This window comes from Carettochelys insculpta, chromosome 5, assembly GCF_033958435.1.
Source record: "Carettochelys insculpta isolate YL-2023 chromosome 5, ASM3395843v1, whole genome shotgun sequence".
Taxonomy (NCBI): Eukaryota; Metazoa; Chordata; order Testudines; family Carettochelyidae; genus Carettochelys; species Carettochelys insculpta.
The window spans coordinates 80257596-80275625 of NC_134141.1; the positions used below are offsets into that span (position 1 = coordinate 80257596).

The 18030-nt window shown below is 41.3% G+C and overlaps 1 protein-coding gene across 1 annotated transcript in view; it reads left to right on the plus strand.

Moving 5' to 3' along the window:
- The first annotated feature begins 1223 nt into the window (after positions 1 to 1223).
- HAPLN1 (hyaluronan and proteoglycan link protein 1) overlaps positions 1224 to 18030 on the plus strand; it is a 35073-nt gene continuing 18266 nt past the window's right edge. The window contains exons 1-2 of the mRNA XM_074994214.1: positions 1224 to 1340; positions 14337 to 14705. Of these exons, the coding sequence (XP_074850315.1) occupies positions 1244 to 1340; positions 14337 to 14705 (466 nt within the window). The 5' untranslated portion in view covers positions 1224 to 1243. The remainder of the gene's footprint in view (positions 1341 to 14336; positions 14706 to 18030) is intronic.

Genomic DNA, 18030 nt, shown 5'->3' on the forward strand with positions numbered 1-18030 from the left:
TAGAGTTCAGATTTTGCTCTGGGTTCTGACTTAAGTATGGGGGGTGTTTGGAGCTGTGGTTTGAGGTCAGATTCATGTTTACCTCTGATATAAGCATAAAAAGAGACAAATGGGTTTTCTCTGGTAGTAAGCTATGTTAAGAAAGATATGCTAATAATAAGCGTCTTATAAGTAACTGTGTTTAATTCATAACATTCTCATTATTTAAAGTTTATTAAAAATCCTAGTGTATCCAAAGGAGAGGCTTGAGAATATTTTCCTTTTATTTCAATAATCCAGCATTATAGTAGAGATTGCCATGAAGAGCACATCAGCCTAAACCCTCTGCATAGACCTTTTGTATTTTATGCCTTGTTATCTATTTCAGGTCTTCATTTGCCTAATTATTACTGTAAGGCTGGCAGAGATTTTCCCTGCAGCGCTCAGCTCTGCTGACTGCAGAGACCCTACCTGGCACACTAAGTTAGTGCGTCAGCATTCTAGGTAGAAATGAATGAAAAATCAATCAGGGCAACTGCAGTGCTAGCCTACACAACTCTAACCTACTTTGTGCATGGTTCTCCACATTTCACTGTACACTTAAGGCACCCTTTAAAATGGTAAGTGGCTCTGAAATAAAACATTTACCTTTTCTGGTCTGCTTGACAAGTATTCTCTCATTTTTTCTGTTTGGATCAAGTAAACTTAACACTCAGTTTGCTAAACTAACTTGCAGCCTGCACTAAAATGCCAGAAGCCACAAAAATACTATTTACTTGCTAAGGATTCATTTTTATGTGTTTGTATTAGAGAATATATGATGATAGAGTAATTAATTGTGACTTGCATTAATAGACCAAATATGGAGTAGTTTTTAAAAGCCTAAAAGTTCCCTAAAACATTTTTAGAAGCACAGTTATTTCTTACTGTAGGTCCCCCAAGTAGTTTATTTTGTGCATGTTATTTGTATGTTTATGTGTTCATAATTGCAGTTCTTCACAGAAAGAGTTAAATATGATTTGATTTCTAGTTTCATTTAACACCATATAGGCAACTCTAATGAGAAAAGCTTCAGTCTCCCATGTCTAAAAATACTAGCTAAAGTAACTTTTTCAACAGAGGGGGTTAAATATTTTATAGACCCATTACACCATGATCAGGCAGTTACAAGTTGAGCAGTGCAACACTGTAAAGATTTCCAAATTTCACAAGCCCTTTTGTATGTGATGCTTTCACAGTGAAGAAGATTCCTTGGGATATAAAAATGAAGAATCTACTTTTTCTGGTGCTGATTTCTATCTGCTGGGCTGAACATACTGGGAACCACACTCTGGAGCATGACAGAATTATTCACATCCAAGGTAAGGAACTACTAATATATGCAATAGAAATTGGCAATACATTCATATTCCTTAGAGGTATGATGATGTGCTTAACCTTCCTTAATTTTTGGTGCTGCTGCACCAACAATTTTTTTACACTGTTAATATTAAGCCCCTTTTCTCCTGTTGTGTGGAATATGAAAGTTGAATTGCTTACTTTTAACAGCAATAAGTCAATAATTGAAATGATTTGTGAGTAAAAAACAGAGCATTTATTTAAAAAAAGAATGAAGCCTAAAGTAATAAGCAGCTGCAGCAGACTTAAATACCTTTTCTTCCTTGTGCCATAAATATGATTTAAGGCTGGCTCATGCAATCGTCACATCAAGAAGTATGATAAATAAATGGCTCGTTATTACTTAGGAAGACAATGAAATGGAATCAGAATCAGGAAACACAGACACCAGAAAAAGTAGCTTACCCTGAAAAGAAATATGTCCTTCCACATAGCTCTGATTCATATAAAGAGTTATACTGTCCTTTTGCATAATCCTGTTGGTTTTCATTTGACTCCTAAAGCTTAGAGCTGTATCAGGATTTGAGTCTGCAGTACAATGCAGCTGTTTTTTTCAGTCCCAGCTTCAGTCGTTGAGGGTCATCCTGTATGAGGAAAGCCAGGACATTTAAGCAATAAACACAAGCAGAAATTTGCCTTCCCTTATTTGTATGTTTACTAGCACTGGCTGAGATAATAGCTTGAACATCTACATTTTTCAGAACTACAACACACAGTGTTTTACTGCTGTGGCTGTGACAGAAAAAAAAGTTTGGTGCTCTTTTCTTCAACTTATAGTCTTTGAACTTGTTTATAAAAGAAAAATATCAAGTAAGTTAGGGCTTGGTCTCAAGAAGTTGAAGAGCACTCACTATTCCCTGGAAAGTCATTGGGAGTTGCAAGTGTTCTTCACCTTTTAGGAGCAGGCCCTCATATCCTCAAGGTCAAATAAGAATCACTGACAGCTGGTTTCACTATAAAGAAATGTATGTTGTGAAGGTGAAATAAGTATGAAAAACAAACTGAAAACATAATGGCACTGTGAGAGAAAAAGCATTCTTTCCCAAATGTGAATTTTATAGTTCTAATTTATACATCTATAATTCTTTCCCTATTATTTCTATGTAATGCTTATATAGTTATATGGGTAATGTATAAGTCTGCCTTTCTTATCCTAATACTTCACTTCTTCATACCTCTGGACTTTCTACTTATTTATTTATTTATTTGTATGGTTGGGGTTTTTTAAAATTTTTTTTGTGGGGGAGGGGGGATAATTCTGAAGCAAGCATTGATGCAAAGACAGCCCGACCTAAATTTCACCTCCTAAAATTGTTTATTCACTTACCACTTTGCTTTATTTTCTCAGTTCACTTATTGTAAGTCTCTCTGCATACAATCTACGAAAGGATATAGTGGAATAGTTCATAGTTGACACAACATGGAAGTTGGCAGTGCCACCACCCAAATCTGAGTTTTCTCCCTCTCAATTCACCTTCTCTGAATAAGCCTGAGCAATTATTATAGTACAGCTGTACTATGAGCTCCGAAGGTCAGGTAATTCAAGCTCTCTAAGACCAAATGGTAGAATGAATTTCACAGTTGAGGGTCCTCAATTAAAAATACCCTAGCCCTATTTGCATACATACATAACATCAAGGGATTTTCTTTAGCTGTTGCACATCATCTGAACTGAACTGCCAGTATAGCATGAAGATAAGGTGGGTGAGATCTTTTTATTGGACCAATATTTGTTGGTCAGAGAGACAACTACGCCGCACGGTATAGAGCAAAAGCAGTGAGATAGCTTCTAAGATACACAGGATGCTAACTGTAAAGGGTATAATGAGTTAGATTCTACTCCTATGTTTTCACAATTATTATTTTGTTACCTATTATTTGTATCCTACTAGTAGATTTAGGATCTGAACTTCATTTTATCTAGAGCCCATGAGAAAATCCAGACTTAGAAAAGATCTGGAAGTCAGTTCAGGCTCTGGAGCACATGGGTAAAATGCTCCATGCAAAAAGCACTACTAAGGCTATGCCTACACTATGAAATAAAGTCCAATTTTTTAAAGTCGGCTTTGTAACACTGGATTTTGTAAAGTCAAAATTGAGTTTCTGGACCTGCCCATTAAGTTGACTTAGTGAGTCCCCACTAAATTGCCAAAGTTTGACTGTTGAGGCAGTGCATTATGGGAACCTATTGCATTCTGGGTTTTTGTGCTGGTGCATTATGGGAAAAAATACCCTGCAAGTGGTTGTGGGTGTGTGATGTCATCATCCCAGAATCCTACCTCTCCCAAGCCTCTCTGAGCATCCATTGCTGACATAGTTCTTCATTCTTTCTCTTTTTAGAGAACAGTAACTTTAGAAAATAACCTGACTATACCATGTCAACAGGTCGCTCAACTACTTTTCCGCCAATGAAAACACACCAAACAGGTGGGCTTCAGAACCACATCAACCATGTTGACATGGTTCAGTCAGTTGTGTGCCTAGGCAGGGGGGCCAGCCCCGAAAATATCTGCTGCCTTCTGAGGGGTCAGCCCCTGAAAATATTTGATGCCAGGGGCCAGCCCCTCAGCTCATGTTGCTTCTCAGGGGCCAGTCCCTAAAACAGGGCCAGACCCCCAGTGCTTGGTGAGCCCTACCTGGAAAACGTGAAGCAGAGAAAACTAGTTTCTTGAAGGGAAGAAGCCTTCACCCCGTGCAGGGCAGGACATGCTGTTGTCTGGAAGAAGTGCACAGCCAGCACGTGGAGTGGATGGGCAGGGGCTAGCCCGCCAGCTGCATGGAAACTGGGGGGGGAAAGGGGCAGCCCCGTGCAAACATGAAACACAGAAAGAAGTTTCTCAGCCTCTCCTGCTAAATCCTATGCAGGGAGGAAACTTTCACCCTGCACAGGGCAGGACAAGCTGCTGCCCGCAAGCATGATCCCCACAGCCCAGGTGCCACATGGTGTGGTAGGGTGGGGCTGGCCTGCCAGGCACATGGTGCCTGGGCGGGGAGAGCTAAACACATGGTGTGGTGGGGACTAGCCCACTGGCCACACGGTGCCTGGGGTTTGGAGGAGCTGGTGGGAAAAGGGCTGGTTGGAATGGAGCCAGCTGCCTGTCTGGGGCTGGCGAAGTGGGGGGCCAGTGGCCCCTGCTTATATAACCAGCACATTTTATTATCTGGCAAGCTCCCCCCATTCCCCAGAGATGCCAGATAATAAAGCTTGTACAGGTTCATCATCATCACAACCATGGGCTCAGCGCCCATTGGCATCTGATGCCTCCCTCACTATTTCCTTCCATCTTTCCCTGCCCAGCATCAAGTGGCTTAGTTTCTGTAGACTATCTCCACACCAATCTACTATATCATCTATCCATTCTCTGTGGGGTCTGCCTCTCCTATTCAAACTGTCCATTTTGCCAAATAGCAGGATCTTGGTATCTCATTTGTCATTCATTCTGCAAATATGCCCAAATAGCTGTAACTTCGGTTGTATAACCTTCTGCAGTAGGTTTTATTTGGGCTGTATTGTACAGGTTGGAACTCTCTAATCCGGAACTCTCTCATCTGGCGACATCTGTGATCTGTCATGATTTTAGTTAGCTGGATGACAATTTATCATGGATGTGGTGAAGTTTCCTGTGGTGCCATAAAGTTTGTTTACGGCCACCAGTCCTGGCTCTCAGTGTTCTGTGCTGTAATTTAGCTGTAATTTACCCCTAAATGTCTTCTAAGAGCCCAGTAAGCTGTAAAAGTGTTAGTGATGTTGCTAGACAATACTGACTTCCCGTGGTCCTGCAAATTCTCTCATCCAGCACTGGTCAGGTCCCGAAGATACCGGATTACAGAGGTTCAACTTGCTCTGTATTTAGACTTCTGGCATTTGTATACAAATATAGAACATAAGAACAGCCATGCGGGGTCAAACCAAAAGGTCCATTTAGTCCAGTATCTTGTCTTCTGGCAATGGCCAAAGCCAGATGCCTTGTAGGGAATGAACAGAACAAATGATCATGAAGTAATCAGTCCTCTCTGTTCCATTTCCAGCTTCAGCCAAACAGACAGCATCTGTGCCTATCCTGGCTAATAGCCAGTGAAGGACCTATTCTTCATGAATTTATCTAGTTTTTTTTAACCCTGTTATAGTCTTGGCATTCAAGACATCCTCTGGCAAAGAGTTACACAGGTTGACTATGTGTTGTGTGAAGAAATACTCTATTTTGCTTGTTTTAAATCTCCTGTCTATTAACTTAATTTTTGTGTTAGAAAACAAAGGAAGTGTTATTTACTTCTTCTTTCTCCGTACCAGTAATGATTTTACAGGCCTCTATCAAAACACCACTTAGATGTCTCTTTTCCAAACTGAGAAATCCCTGTCTTATTAATCCTCATATGGAAACTGTTCCATATGCCTCATCATTTTTGTTATCCTTCTCTGAACCTTTTCCAATTCCAATATATATCTTTTTGAAATACAACAACCACATCTGCATGCAGGATTCAAGTTATGGTGTACCATATAGAAGTAATATGATTATTTTCTGTCTTATTATCTGTCCATTTCTTAATGATTCCCAACATTTTGTTGGCTTTTTTGACTGCTGCTGCACAGCTGTGTGCCTTCATGTGATGTAACTGAATTGAACTTTTTTTGTTTGACTGTTTCTCTTTTGTTTCTAACTGTACTTTATCGACTTATCCTCTACTCTTTATGAGGATATAGCATTATCTTTATTAAATCCTCCCCTCAGGGATATGTCTTTGTGAACTGTGTGCTCCTCTGCACTTGCTGGCTTTTGCCCGGCACTTTAATTTAGCTCCTCTACAACCTTTCTAATTTTATGTGTCTGCAATATGGTTCCATTTTGTTTGAGGTGGAGCCCAGTTCCTATTTAACCTCAATCCCTCATCTAAACACCAATGGTTCATCTTTGTATTGAGACCTGGGAGTTCTGCTTGTTTAACTGACCCTGCATGTGGACTTGAAAACATTTCAGAGACAGAACTATGGAGGTTCTGGAGTTCAGTCGCTTAACTAACAGCCTAAATCTGGTCTCCATTAATTCTTTCCTACTTTCCCTGTGTCTTTGGTACCTTCATGTATTCCTCTGCCTTCTTCCTGCATCTGCACATTAGTGCATCTATATGTTCCAACAAGACCACAGCCATTTCACCTGGCAGGCAATGCACCACAAGGTTCTCCTGGTTATCACAAACCCAACTATCTATACTTCTAATAATCAAATCCATTATTATTATTATTATTATTATTATCTGTCTCTTCTTAATAAGTGGGCTTATCTCCCCCAGAGGGCTGTTCTCAACGTGTGAAGATACTATAGATACTATGGCATCATCTGGAAGGAGGGCCCCAACTATGGGATCATTTCCTTCTGCTACAGCTTGATGATCTCCTTTCCAAAGACTTTGATCCTCTTTAAAAAGCAGGAAGTCTGTCACACTGGACATGAGACTGACTCTGCTCCACAATTTGTACCCCTTTCCCTCCCTTAAGGCCTCTGGTTCAGCCACTTTGGTCTTAAGATCCCATACCCGCTCACACGCTGTATGCAGTGTAATAAACTGGACAGCCCATGGGTGTCCAACCTTTTTTCATCAGGGGCCACATGGTAATTTTTTACCTGTTCTGGGAGCCAAACACAAAATAGCTCCAAACCACCATCCCCTGCCCCCAGGCTAAAACCCCGCACAGCCCCAAACTGCCCCTCTCAACCCAGAATTAATTTACCCAGGAGCTCCACATGCTGCTGCCCCTGCACTGCTCCTTCACTGGACTGTCTCTTCTTTACTGCATCTCCGCAGCTACCCCAGCCCTCCTATTCCCCCCCTAAAAATGTCACAGCAGGGGCAGCTCCCAGCCCTTTGGTGCGCTGAAAGAATGGGACTCAATTTAATTGGTTTACCAGCCAGATCCCTCCTGCCAGCCATCAAACCAGTTAAATTGAGTTCTACTCCAATGTGTCTAAACTTTTTTTTATAAATTACCCCTTCTCAAAAAAAAAAAATAGTGAGTACCCTCAGTACCCACAATTTTCAGGCATGCAAAACCCCCAACCTCCACTTCCAGAGCCAGGCACCCCCACGTCCCCACTTTAACCCAATCCCCCACTCCCCTCCTCCAGAGCCAGGCAGCTACAGCCCTTTGCTTTAATCCAATCCCACTCCCCAAGAGCCAGGCACCCCCATGCACCCCCAGTCCCCCTGCTTTAACCCAACCCCCACCGTTCCAGAGCCAGCCCCCCACTATAATCCCATGCCAGCGACTCACCAGAGCTGCCACTGCCCTGCATGTGTCCCCTCAAGTGCTGGAGCGGGATGTGTGTGCAGAGTGGCGCGCTGTGCTCCCATGGCTCTGAGCATTTTATAGCTGAAAGGCCCACGTGCAGTTCCCGTGCACATATCCCCTGCCACTTCTCTCTGCCACTGCCACGCTGTACTGGAGCTGGAGGAGGAATCAGGCGGCAGAAGCAGGAGGTGCAAATGGCTCCTACTTAAAGAGCCACATGCGGCTCAGTGCCACCTTTTAAAAATGGCTCTGCTGCCGGCTCCGCAGGCCAGATAACAAGGCTCTCTGCAGGCTGCATATTGGACACCCATGACATAGCCCATACTCTGCAAAAGGACTTTTCCCTGCATTATATTTGCTCTTCCATGGTTTTTTTTTGTTGGTTTTTATTCTTTGTATGTGTTTTTTTTTCCCCTTGGTAGGATGGGACAGGGATTATGGGCCTAAATGTAGAGAATATTTATTGGGTGTATATGACTCTCATGCTCCCCCTCTAAACTTCCTTTTCTGGAGCTCCTTTGATTGCTTGTAAACAGGCCTTTTTAACCCCCCTAGTTTCTAAGGGAAACCTAAAGAGATTATAGATTCAAGTATGATAGGCTAAACCCCAGTAACATCTCACCCTTCCACAGCAAGTCACTTGGATCAGCACAGAGCCCCCCCAAACTGACCACATTATAAACTTCATTCCAGGCCCATCGCAAGCAAGCTTGTACAGATAAATTCACCCCCAATGGTCACATAGTTGCTCCTCCTTCACCAGGAAGAATCTCTTGCAAAGCCTTTAAATTGGCAGTATCCTTAATTATACATTTGATGACCCTTGCTAGTTAACACAGTGAATTTAATAAATTAGGGCAAAATTGAACCTTAGTATTCAAAGAAGCTAAAGAGGCCGGAAGGAATGGAATTCACATACACTCAGCCTGCAGTGGGATCTCAAGGATCCCATGATTTGTCCACTGGCCTGGAATGCCTGACAGCCAGGTCATCTTCTTAGCTGTCCTTTTTCGAAGGCAACATGGCTTGCCTCTGCAGCACAGGGTAATACGGAAGCCCCTCTGGAACTCTGTGCAAGACATGACTCCTCTGCAATGGTGTGAGGGTCCTAGTGCCAATGGTAGATTCACCCAGAATGGGTTTCTTTGCTGTGTATTGTTCTTGCATCTATCCTTTTGTTTCTCTCTCTCCTTCCCCTTCTCCATCTCTTTCTCGGTTTTTCCTCCTATATATTTTCCCTGCCACTTTTCTGTTCCCTTCCTTTCAATCCCTTTTATATGATTTAGGAGCAAAATGAATGATTCCTGTGACATTTTGTACATTTTTAGAGACCTGAGCCTGCATTTATGACTAAAGGCAAAAAGCTTAAGGTGAAAGTTGCATGTATTTTCAAACTTTAATTGTCCTTAGGTCTGGTTTACATAGGGTTTTTGTACTCATTAAACTCTTTTGGTTAGGGATGTGGCGGGTTTGGCAAAATAAGTTAAGCAGCACAGCTTCAAGTATGCGTTCATCTCAATGTGTGTTAGTGTGCTTTATACTAGTGTGTATGATTTATTCTCCTGTGCATTTGCTTACATGCAAAAATTGTCCTGCTAGTCACTATATTGGAATAAGGATCATGGAAATAGAGAGGAGTAAATTAAACAGATATATGCACCATTATACTAGTCTAACCTAGTCCAAACTGAGGTCGAACCAATTTAAAATAAGCTTAGGGAAAGAAAAATCATGCCTTTATCAACATAGTTAAATTGGTATAAAACTGTAGCCTAAGCCTACATTTACAGAAACACACTATAACAGCATGAGCAACCCTGTACCAGTGTAAAAATCTCCACACTAGATGAGTTGTACAGGTTTAACTATAGTGGTATAGTTAAAGTAGTATAATTTTTGTGTGAAGACAAGCCCTTAGGGACTCTGAGAAACAACAAATAATGAGAACTATGATACCCCCCCACCCCAGCACTCACTTTTGCATAACTTGTGAACCCATTCAAAGTGCCATTTGCTGGGTAATAATTCAGAGACCCAGGATATCTTTTAAAGAGAAGAGACACTTCTGCAAGTTGCAACTCTGCCATAAACAAAGTTGACTCAGCTAAAGCACTAACTGCTAACTTAATTGCTAGATGGTGGTAGGAGGCTTTAACACAAGCATCCAATTTGTCCAAGATTTTAAAAACAAACAAGAAAGCCCTGGGGAAATAATGCCTGGGACTTGTTTGGCTAGGCCCATTCTGTAGCTTTTTCTTGAACAATTGTGATATAAAGTTAATGCTGAACATAATTTCTCTGGCCTTAATGTACCACATACACCCTCTACATACACAGTTGCAAATTTTCTGCTCTGTACACCATACTCTGAACAGCAGACATGCAAATTTAATATCTTTGAGTAAAAAAAGACACATTAATCAAGAAAGAATAGGCAGAATTTCCTTCTCCACTAATCTGTGTGTAGAGAAATCTCACAATAAGTTGATCAGACACTGAGGGGCTGCTGCCAGCCAGAGCAGCCATACATGATACCTGATTCTGGCCCCTTTCTGAGTTAGGATACTCATCTGGAGCACTTTGATTTTTTGCCTGGGAGTAGAGAGAGGGGAAAAAGAAGATAGAGAGAAGAAGCCTGACTCTGCAGTGGTCCTTATGGCTCCAGTATAGCCTTTTTGCAACAGACCTATCTCTCCCTTCCCATGGCCAATCAGTAGCCAATAGCCCTTACTTAGGCCTAAAACAATTCTCAACACAGATCAATGGCAAGAAGAATACCTCTTTTAATCCTTCTATGTTCCTGTTCTATTTTTCATGTTACATTTAATAGAAGTGAATGCTTACCTGATTTCTCTTTACAATATTACCAAAAATATTTAAAATAATCTAAGTTAGCTGCAAGCTAGCCCACACTAACAGTTCACTCCTTGAAACTAAGGGTATGTCTATACTTACGGGGGTGTCGGCATGCCGTGATCGATCTTCCAGTGATCAATTTTGCCGCAAGTGTGAAGATGTGGCAAAATCAATCTCTCTGGGCTAGGCCGTCAACCCTGGTACTCCAGGCTGACATGTAGAGCAAATGACATTGGCAGGAGCCCGAAGATCCCTGGTCTACACCGGGGAAGAAAGTCAATCCTGATATGTCAATTCTAGCTACGCAAATGACGTGGTTAGAATCGCTAATCTGGGATTTACTTTGATCCCTAGTATAGATCACACCTAAAATACAAATAATCTCTGATGGGCAATCTGCTCTCTGAACTTAGTGGATATTTATCCAGCTTACAGATCCATCACCTAATTTGAAAAAGTTGTCAGCCTATGCTCAAGGGCAGCCCATGATGTTTCCTTGATGCATGCTGATGAGTCATTAACCACTGACTGGCTACTTTGTTGCACCTGAAAAGTTAATTGTGTGTGTTCCCAAACTCACATCATATGTCAGTAACAGCACATAGCAGAATTTCATAATTTCACCTCTACATACAAACCGACAGGATATTAATGTTCAGCAGATCAAGGCTTTTAAAATGTTACCGCAGAAGACGTAGTATGCACAAAATGATGAATATGGGAGTTCCAGGGTGCTACTCTGGGGTACGGAGTGTTACAGTAGTTTTGATTGAAACAAAACAAAACAAAAAAAACAGTCACGTAGTACTTTAAAGGCTAACAAAATAATTTATTAGGTGATTAGGAACAGTTTTATGTGAATTTTTATTCTGGTTTTGATTGGAATCTCTGACAAGATTATGACATACCGTGTGTCAGAGGCCCAATCTGGCACTAATACTTACAAAAATAAAATGTGGAAAAAAATTTTGCTGACAAATTTCAAGCTGGGAAAATACAGCACTGACACTTAGGCAATTTTCTCACTCGTGATGCAAATGAAGTGTAGTTAGTATTTGAGCCAAATACAAACAACAAAACTTGGCCTGACAACAAATTTGGCCTGTCAACAAATTTTGACAGGTTTTTAGCACATGTAAAAACAAACAAAACAAAAACAAAAACAGAAAACCAAAACCAAAAAAAGGGAAAACAAACAAAAAAGAGATGTTTCCATATGCAACTCTTCCTGTTGTTGTGTTTCTTTTTTGTTTTTTCACTGCCACAGATTCTTTACTGCCTAGCTATAATGGCAGAAAATTGGGACCCTTGAAATAACTACTACTGAATCTTCAAATAAGCATAATATGGCCCACATTGTTATCTGGTCTGAGGAGGGCGTGATCTTAACCTTAGTGTTAAAATATGTCCAAATAATATGCCAGAATAGCAAAATTGTTTAAAGAAGGCATCATGTCAATCTAATTACTCTGTGGATGTTCTACCAGTGACAGTAAAATAATACTTGGTTACTGAAAGATTTCTCTAGAGCATATGGGCAGTAAAGAGAATCTACTGACAATACACACTCAGTATAGCATAGAAGGAGAAATTCTTAAAATTATGATTTTCTTCCACTGTACACATTTTTGTAGTTGGACTTCAAGTTCTTCCCTTCAACTCTGGCCTGTGTTTACCTACCATGCTGAGCCACATCCCAGCTATTACATCCTAAATAATTTTTGATGGATAAAATCTGACAAAAACCGCTTGAAGGGCTGCAGCTAGAAGCATGAATGGTATCCACATACTGCCCAGATTCTCGCTGCCTGCCCTGAAACACACCCATCATTTACCATAGCTGACATGCCATTAATCAAAATGGAGTCAATTCTGTTCTCATGTGCAGAAGCCAGTGGAAACCATTGAACACTACTAATGTAAATAAAGAGGCAAAAATTGGGCTAATATATTCAATACACCCGCAGATGTAGTTACACTGAGAGACCTAGCAGTGCGTTAATAAGTCAGTCTGCCAGCCATCCACCTGGGAATACTACTGAAGTCAGGGAGAGGTGTATGTACAATGATAGCAATGATGGGAACAGGAATGCAACTTGTATTGAAGACAACGGACAGGTGAAGTGATTTTATTTTATCTCTTGGTGCCAGAGACAAGCTTTTCAGGTGGGCAGGAGGATGACCTGCTAAAAGAGAAGGTCTAATTTCTTATATAGGGTTTTCGATAGGATGGAGCAACTAGCCCAACCTCCTGCTTGTACAGCCACCTCTACGTTTCTATTTTTAAACTGCTCACTTAGTTAGATCTACAGCTTGTAAGTCTACCCCAGCTGGAAGTTACACCCTCCCTGCTCTAATGTAGACATACCCTACGAGGCATGTCCTGTGTCCCATCCCATGCACTTGTCAATAGCCCCTTTGATCAACCAATATCCATTTTGAAATACAATTAATTGGGATGGTAGACGGAATTTTACATTCCCCTGCTCTATATAGTAAGCTCCAACAGTCAGCCTAAGCTCTTGTCTGATTGGTGTGAGAAGAAATGGTGAGATGCCAGCCAATCAGAGCTCAAGAGTATGTGCAGCAACCACCTCTTTGCTTCTGCTAGCAGGTACCAGATATACCAAGTTCACTGCAAAATGGAGCTTGGATCAAGGACTCTGGAGTAGAGGGAAAAAAAGGAGGAGTCAATGACATACATGAGGATGGAGGGAAAGAAAGGACAATGTCATTGGCTGGAAAAAATGCAAGTGATAGCATAAAAAATATTTGGAGAGAAATTGACAAAATTTTCAGATAAACTTAGATAAACTTACAAACTTTGGGGCAACTCGGTCAAGTGAATTTAACCCTAACCCTAGAAAGGAGGACATTGTTCCTGCTTTCATGTACTCGTGCCTACTATATAATTCTTTTCAAAAATGGTCATTGGCAGTACAGTTTGGTTCAAAAGCAGACCCAAGTGAATAATCTTATTCCACCCTGTCAAAAATTTTCACTGACAGGAAGCTCACAATTACATCAAATCAAAAGCTAATCAAGGGCCACATTTGAAGTTCTTCCTTACACTAGCTGGGAGCTCTTACCTATAAGTAGTTCCCACTATTTTAGTGGTATTACTCACATGAGTAAGCTTTTACAAGTCTGCATAAAGATTCCGTAACCCATCTTTCATCCATCCCCTCACCTATCCCACCCCCCCAAAAAAATCACAAGTTCTAAGAAAATGAATTAATCACATTTGTACTTGATGGTCTTATAGGTGAAAGGGCATTAAGTGTTCTAGAAAGACATTGATGTGCACTAGATTACACTGAGCAAAGATATTTGTATAGTATAAAGGGTATATGATTCTTTGGAGTCATGGGAGATTAATTGTGCTGTTTGGCTCCTTAATGCCCCTGCCTGCCCATTCCCAGGCCACCAGTGTTGGAGGGAAAGTTTTACCTGCTACAAGGCAGCCTTATGCTCCTTTACATCACAAGCTGGATCACAAACTAATGTTAATTTATTAAATGCGTATTAGTAGCTTTGTTATTAGTGAAGCAAGTGGTACATTAGGGACACCTTCTCATTTCAAACTACAGAGATATATTGTCAAAGATAAAAAACTAGTACAGTGATCCCGGTGCCAAATACTGCTGTGTAGTACAACACAGCTCTGTGAGCGTGATCATGCCGAACTGATTGTATCAAATAACCAATATTTACTACATCATGTAGCCTGTATCCCATTTCAAAAAAGCTAGAATTCAGGTGGGATGGTTCTTTTTATTTATTTGTTTTGTTTTGTTTTTTCAAATTCTAACAGAAAATGGACCCCGTCTACTTGTGGAAGCAGAACAAACTAAAGTCTTCTCACACCGGGGTGGTAATATCACACTGCCCTGTAAATTTTACCGTGAACATACATCAACTGGCTCAGGAACGCACAAAATCCGGATCAAGTGGACCAAACTCACCTCAGATTACCTCAAGGAAGTGGACGTCTTTGTTGCAATGGGACTCCACCAGAAGAGTTATGGAAACTACCACGGCAGAGTGTTTCTGAAAAAAGGCAGTGAAAATGATGCTTCTCTTGTAATCACAGATATAACACTGGAGGATTATGGGCGATATAAATGTGAGGTGATTGAAGGATTAGAAGATGACACAGCAGTGGTATCTCTGGATTTACAAGGTAGGGAACATTTGCAATACAGATTTAGTGAAGCATTAACAAACAAATCCCTTTCCAAGTACATGGAGATCACAATTGTAACTGCAATGGCAGTGTGGAAGAGATCTCTTATTCCTCTCTACTTACGTGTTTATTGTTTAAATACCTATTGTAATCAGTTTTTCAATGTGCACCACTCTCTACCCTAATGATATGTCTTTTGATGATTAGAAAACTACTCAGGAAGTGATGATTAGGGTTATAAAATTACTGAACAACAGTTAGCCTGAAAAGTGTTTTGATCAATAGGTTCATATTCTGTCACCCATACTCAAATCAGTTCATACCTTTACATACTGATTTCTCTGAGACTACTGAGGAGTAAGGTATTGCAGGTGAATGGGGGTGGCAGAACTGACAATATATCTCCTTCTTTAGCAAAATAGTTTCTCTTGTAGCTAATGTACAGTGTATTCTGAAGTAGGTTTTTCTCTTAAAATAATGTGCTAAGAAAAAGAGATTTGTTTAGTTGTTTGTTTGCTCCTAGTCTGCAGCATATAAAGCCAAAACTGCTTTTAAGATCTGAACATATGAACACCCACCCCACCCCATTTACTAACTCACCACTACACCTCCCTTGTCTGGCAACCTGGGGACTTGAGCAGTCCTGAACAAGGGAATGTGTTGATTGAAGGGAGGTACCCTGCCTGTGGCCCCCTTACTGCACCTCCTCCCTGCTGGCCCTCTCTGCCTCCAGCCCCCAGCTCCTGATTCTGGCCCTGACCTGCATGTGGCCCCAGCTGCCGGCCCCAGGGAGGTCAGCTCCAGCCACAAGCAGGCTGCGAGATGTGACCCCAGACCCAGGGGCACCAGGTCCTTCTGTGGATGGGCTGCTAGACTCAGCCCCAGTGGTGCCAGCTCCACCTGCGGTCCTAGCTCCAGCCTGAGCTGGGTTGTCAACATGGCCTTGGCCCCAGGAACATGAGCCCCACGGAGCTCACCTGCACAGAGACTCCAGCCCATCTGTGATTGGGTTCCCACCCAGCAGGGCTCTGCGTCACTGGCCCTCATCCTGATAGCCTTCTGTCCCAGGACTTTCAGATCCAGTAACATCTGGCGTCCTACCAAACCCCAGGTGTTGCCGGACCAGAGAATCCTGGTTTTCAGGGGTGCAACCTGTGCTACATTTAAAGCTGTGATCCTGTGTAAGAAAAATTAAGGGCTTCATTTAATAATTCAGACCTGCTCTGTGCTTTTCTAAGGCATCATCTTCAGGAAAAAGCACAGGCCATATTGATTTTTGTAGTTCAATTCATTTTAAGCCTTTTCATTTGCGTAGGTCCTTATGTCTTCTTTAATGTTTTATTTCTGGCCACACATATTCATGCAAATATGAAATGTGGAATCAATCCCAGAATCCCCTCAGGAGCTTTCAGTGATTAAACTTTGAATAGACCTTGCACAGAATTCATAAATTGTATTTATCTCCAGCTCTTACATTTGCTGGGACAACACTGCACGGTATGTCACACTGATTTTGTTAAGTTCTTCTCAGTTACTGAGTTGTGCTTACAATGTGGGATGGGTAGAAATCTTCAGGGATGGAGTAAATAGCTATTAGATTGCTAACACCTCCCTGTCTAACCAAATCATAGCATGAGTGATAGAAGTATGATGTGAAGTGGCTGGGTGTAATGAAGTCTGGGAATCTTGGGCTACTAGACTGTGAAAGACATCATAAAATCGACCGGCCTTGTTGATGTGATGATGGGGGTCTGGTTAGCCCACAGCCTGTACCCCTATGAGAGGAAGCAGAAGGTGACTAAGATCTGTTCTCAAAACTCCATAAATTTGGCCCTGTGACTTTACAAACAGCACTTTGAATTTCTTTCATAGACTCAAGGCAATGTCATGTTTTATAAGACTTTCTGCCATTCACTTAACCACAAGAACACAAAGAGGGACTGTTTCAGTAGTTTCCTAGGAAATGCCAACATTTCCATTAAATGTTGGTAAGGTCGAATATTTGAATATGTTGAATATTTTGTCCTAAAGCCTGCTCTAATTAAAACATTTGAAAGTGATCTGCAAAAACATCTGCTACATGTAGTCAATAGTTATTTCTCACAATAGGGCTCCTGCAAACAGTGAGTTTAACACAAAAATAAAGTACATCTGTGAAACAAGCCTTAAATTTTTGTGCCATCAATACAGGACAGTAAATTCTGATCTCTTATATATTGGGATTAGTAAATGGAATTATATTTGAGTTTTCAGTGCTGTAAATGAGAGCAGAATTGACTCTTTTTTTTTTGCTAAGGCAGTCAATATTAATTTGTGTAGTGAATTGAAAAATTACATGCCTCCAGACCATCCGTACATTCCACCAGGTGTGTGTCTGAAAGAAGACCCCTGCAGATGCCAAGTTATCTCCTGACATTGTTTAGAAAATATCTGACTTATGCACCTGCAAATCCATGAGGATGGGACTCCTTGATCTTCACAGTAGTCTATTGTATGCTTCGGTATTAATTTATTTTCTAGCAAGACTATATCTCTGTAAGGTTGAATGGCCTTGTCATAGTTCTCCAGGTTCATTTGTCAACTTCTGGTAACATTGCAACTGGTGCATTCCATTTGTCAATACAGAAAAACCCACACATCTTCCAAGCCATTGTGAAGCAAAAGTATTCTGCTTCCATTTTTTCATCCTATTATTATTATTATTAGTCTGGATCGCTTCAATTTCACAGAAGAAGGTAACTTTTTGTTAGCTAAAATTACGCTTGTATACAGGTTAAGTCAACTAAAACTCGTTTTTGAGAGGAGAGAAAAAATGAGTAGGAGGCAAAAGGCATTTGTCTCTGTTTTATCCTTTTGCTAGAGGCATCCATGTACTCAGTCTCATCTTTGTACAAGGAAATATTGTATTAGCTGCTCCATGCCACTGTTCTGATTATGACATGAATCACTGAAGTGAGGTATTGGGATCAGTTTATAATGTTCTGTTAATCAAGGAAAGGCAAATCCTGACTCACTGGCTACGTCTACACTAGCCCCAAACTTCGAAATGGCCATGCAAATGGCCATTTCAAAGTTTACTAATGAAGTGCTGAAATGCATATTCAGCGCTTCATTAGCAGGCGGGTGGCTGCGGCACTTCGAAATTGACGCGCCTCGCCGCTGTGCAGCTCATCCCGACGGGGCTCCTTTTCAGAAGGACCCCGCCTAATTTGAAGTCCCCTTATTCCCATGAGCTGATGGGAATAAGGGGACTTCGAAGTAGGCGGGGTCCTTTCAAAAAGGAGCCCTGTCGGGACGAGCCGCGCGGCGGCGAGGCGCATCA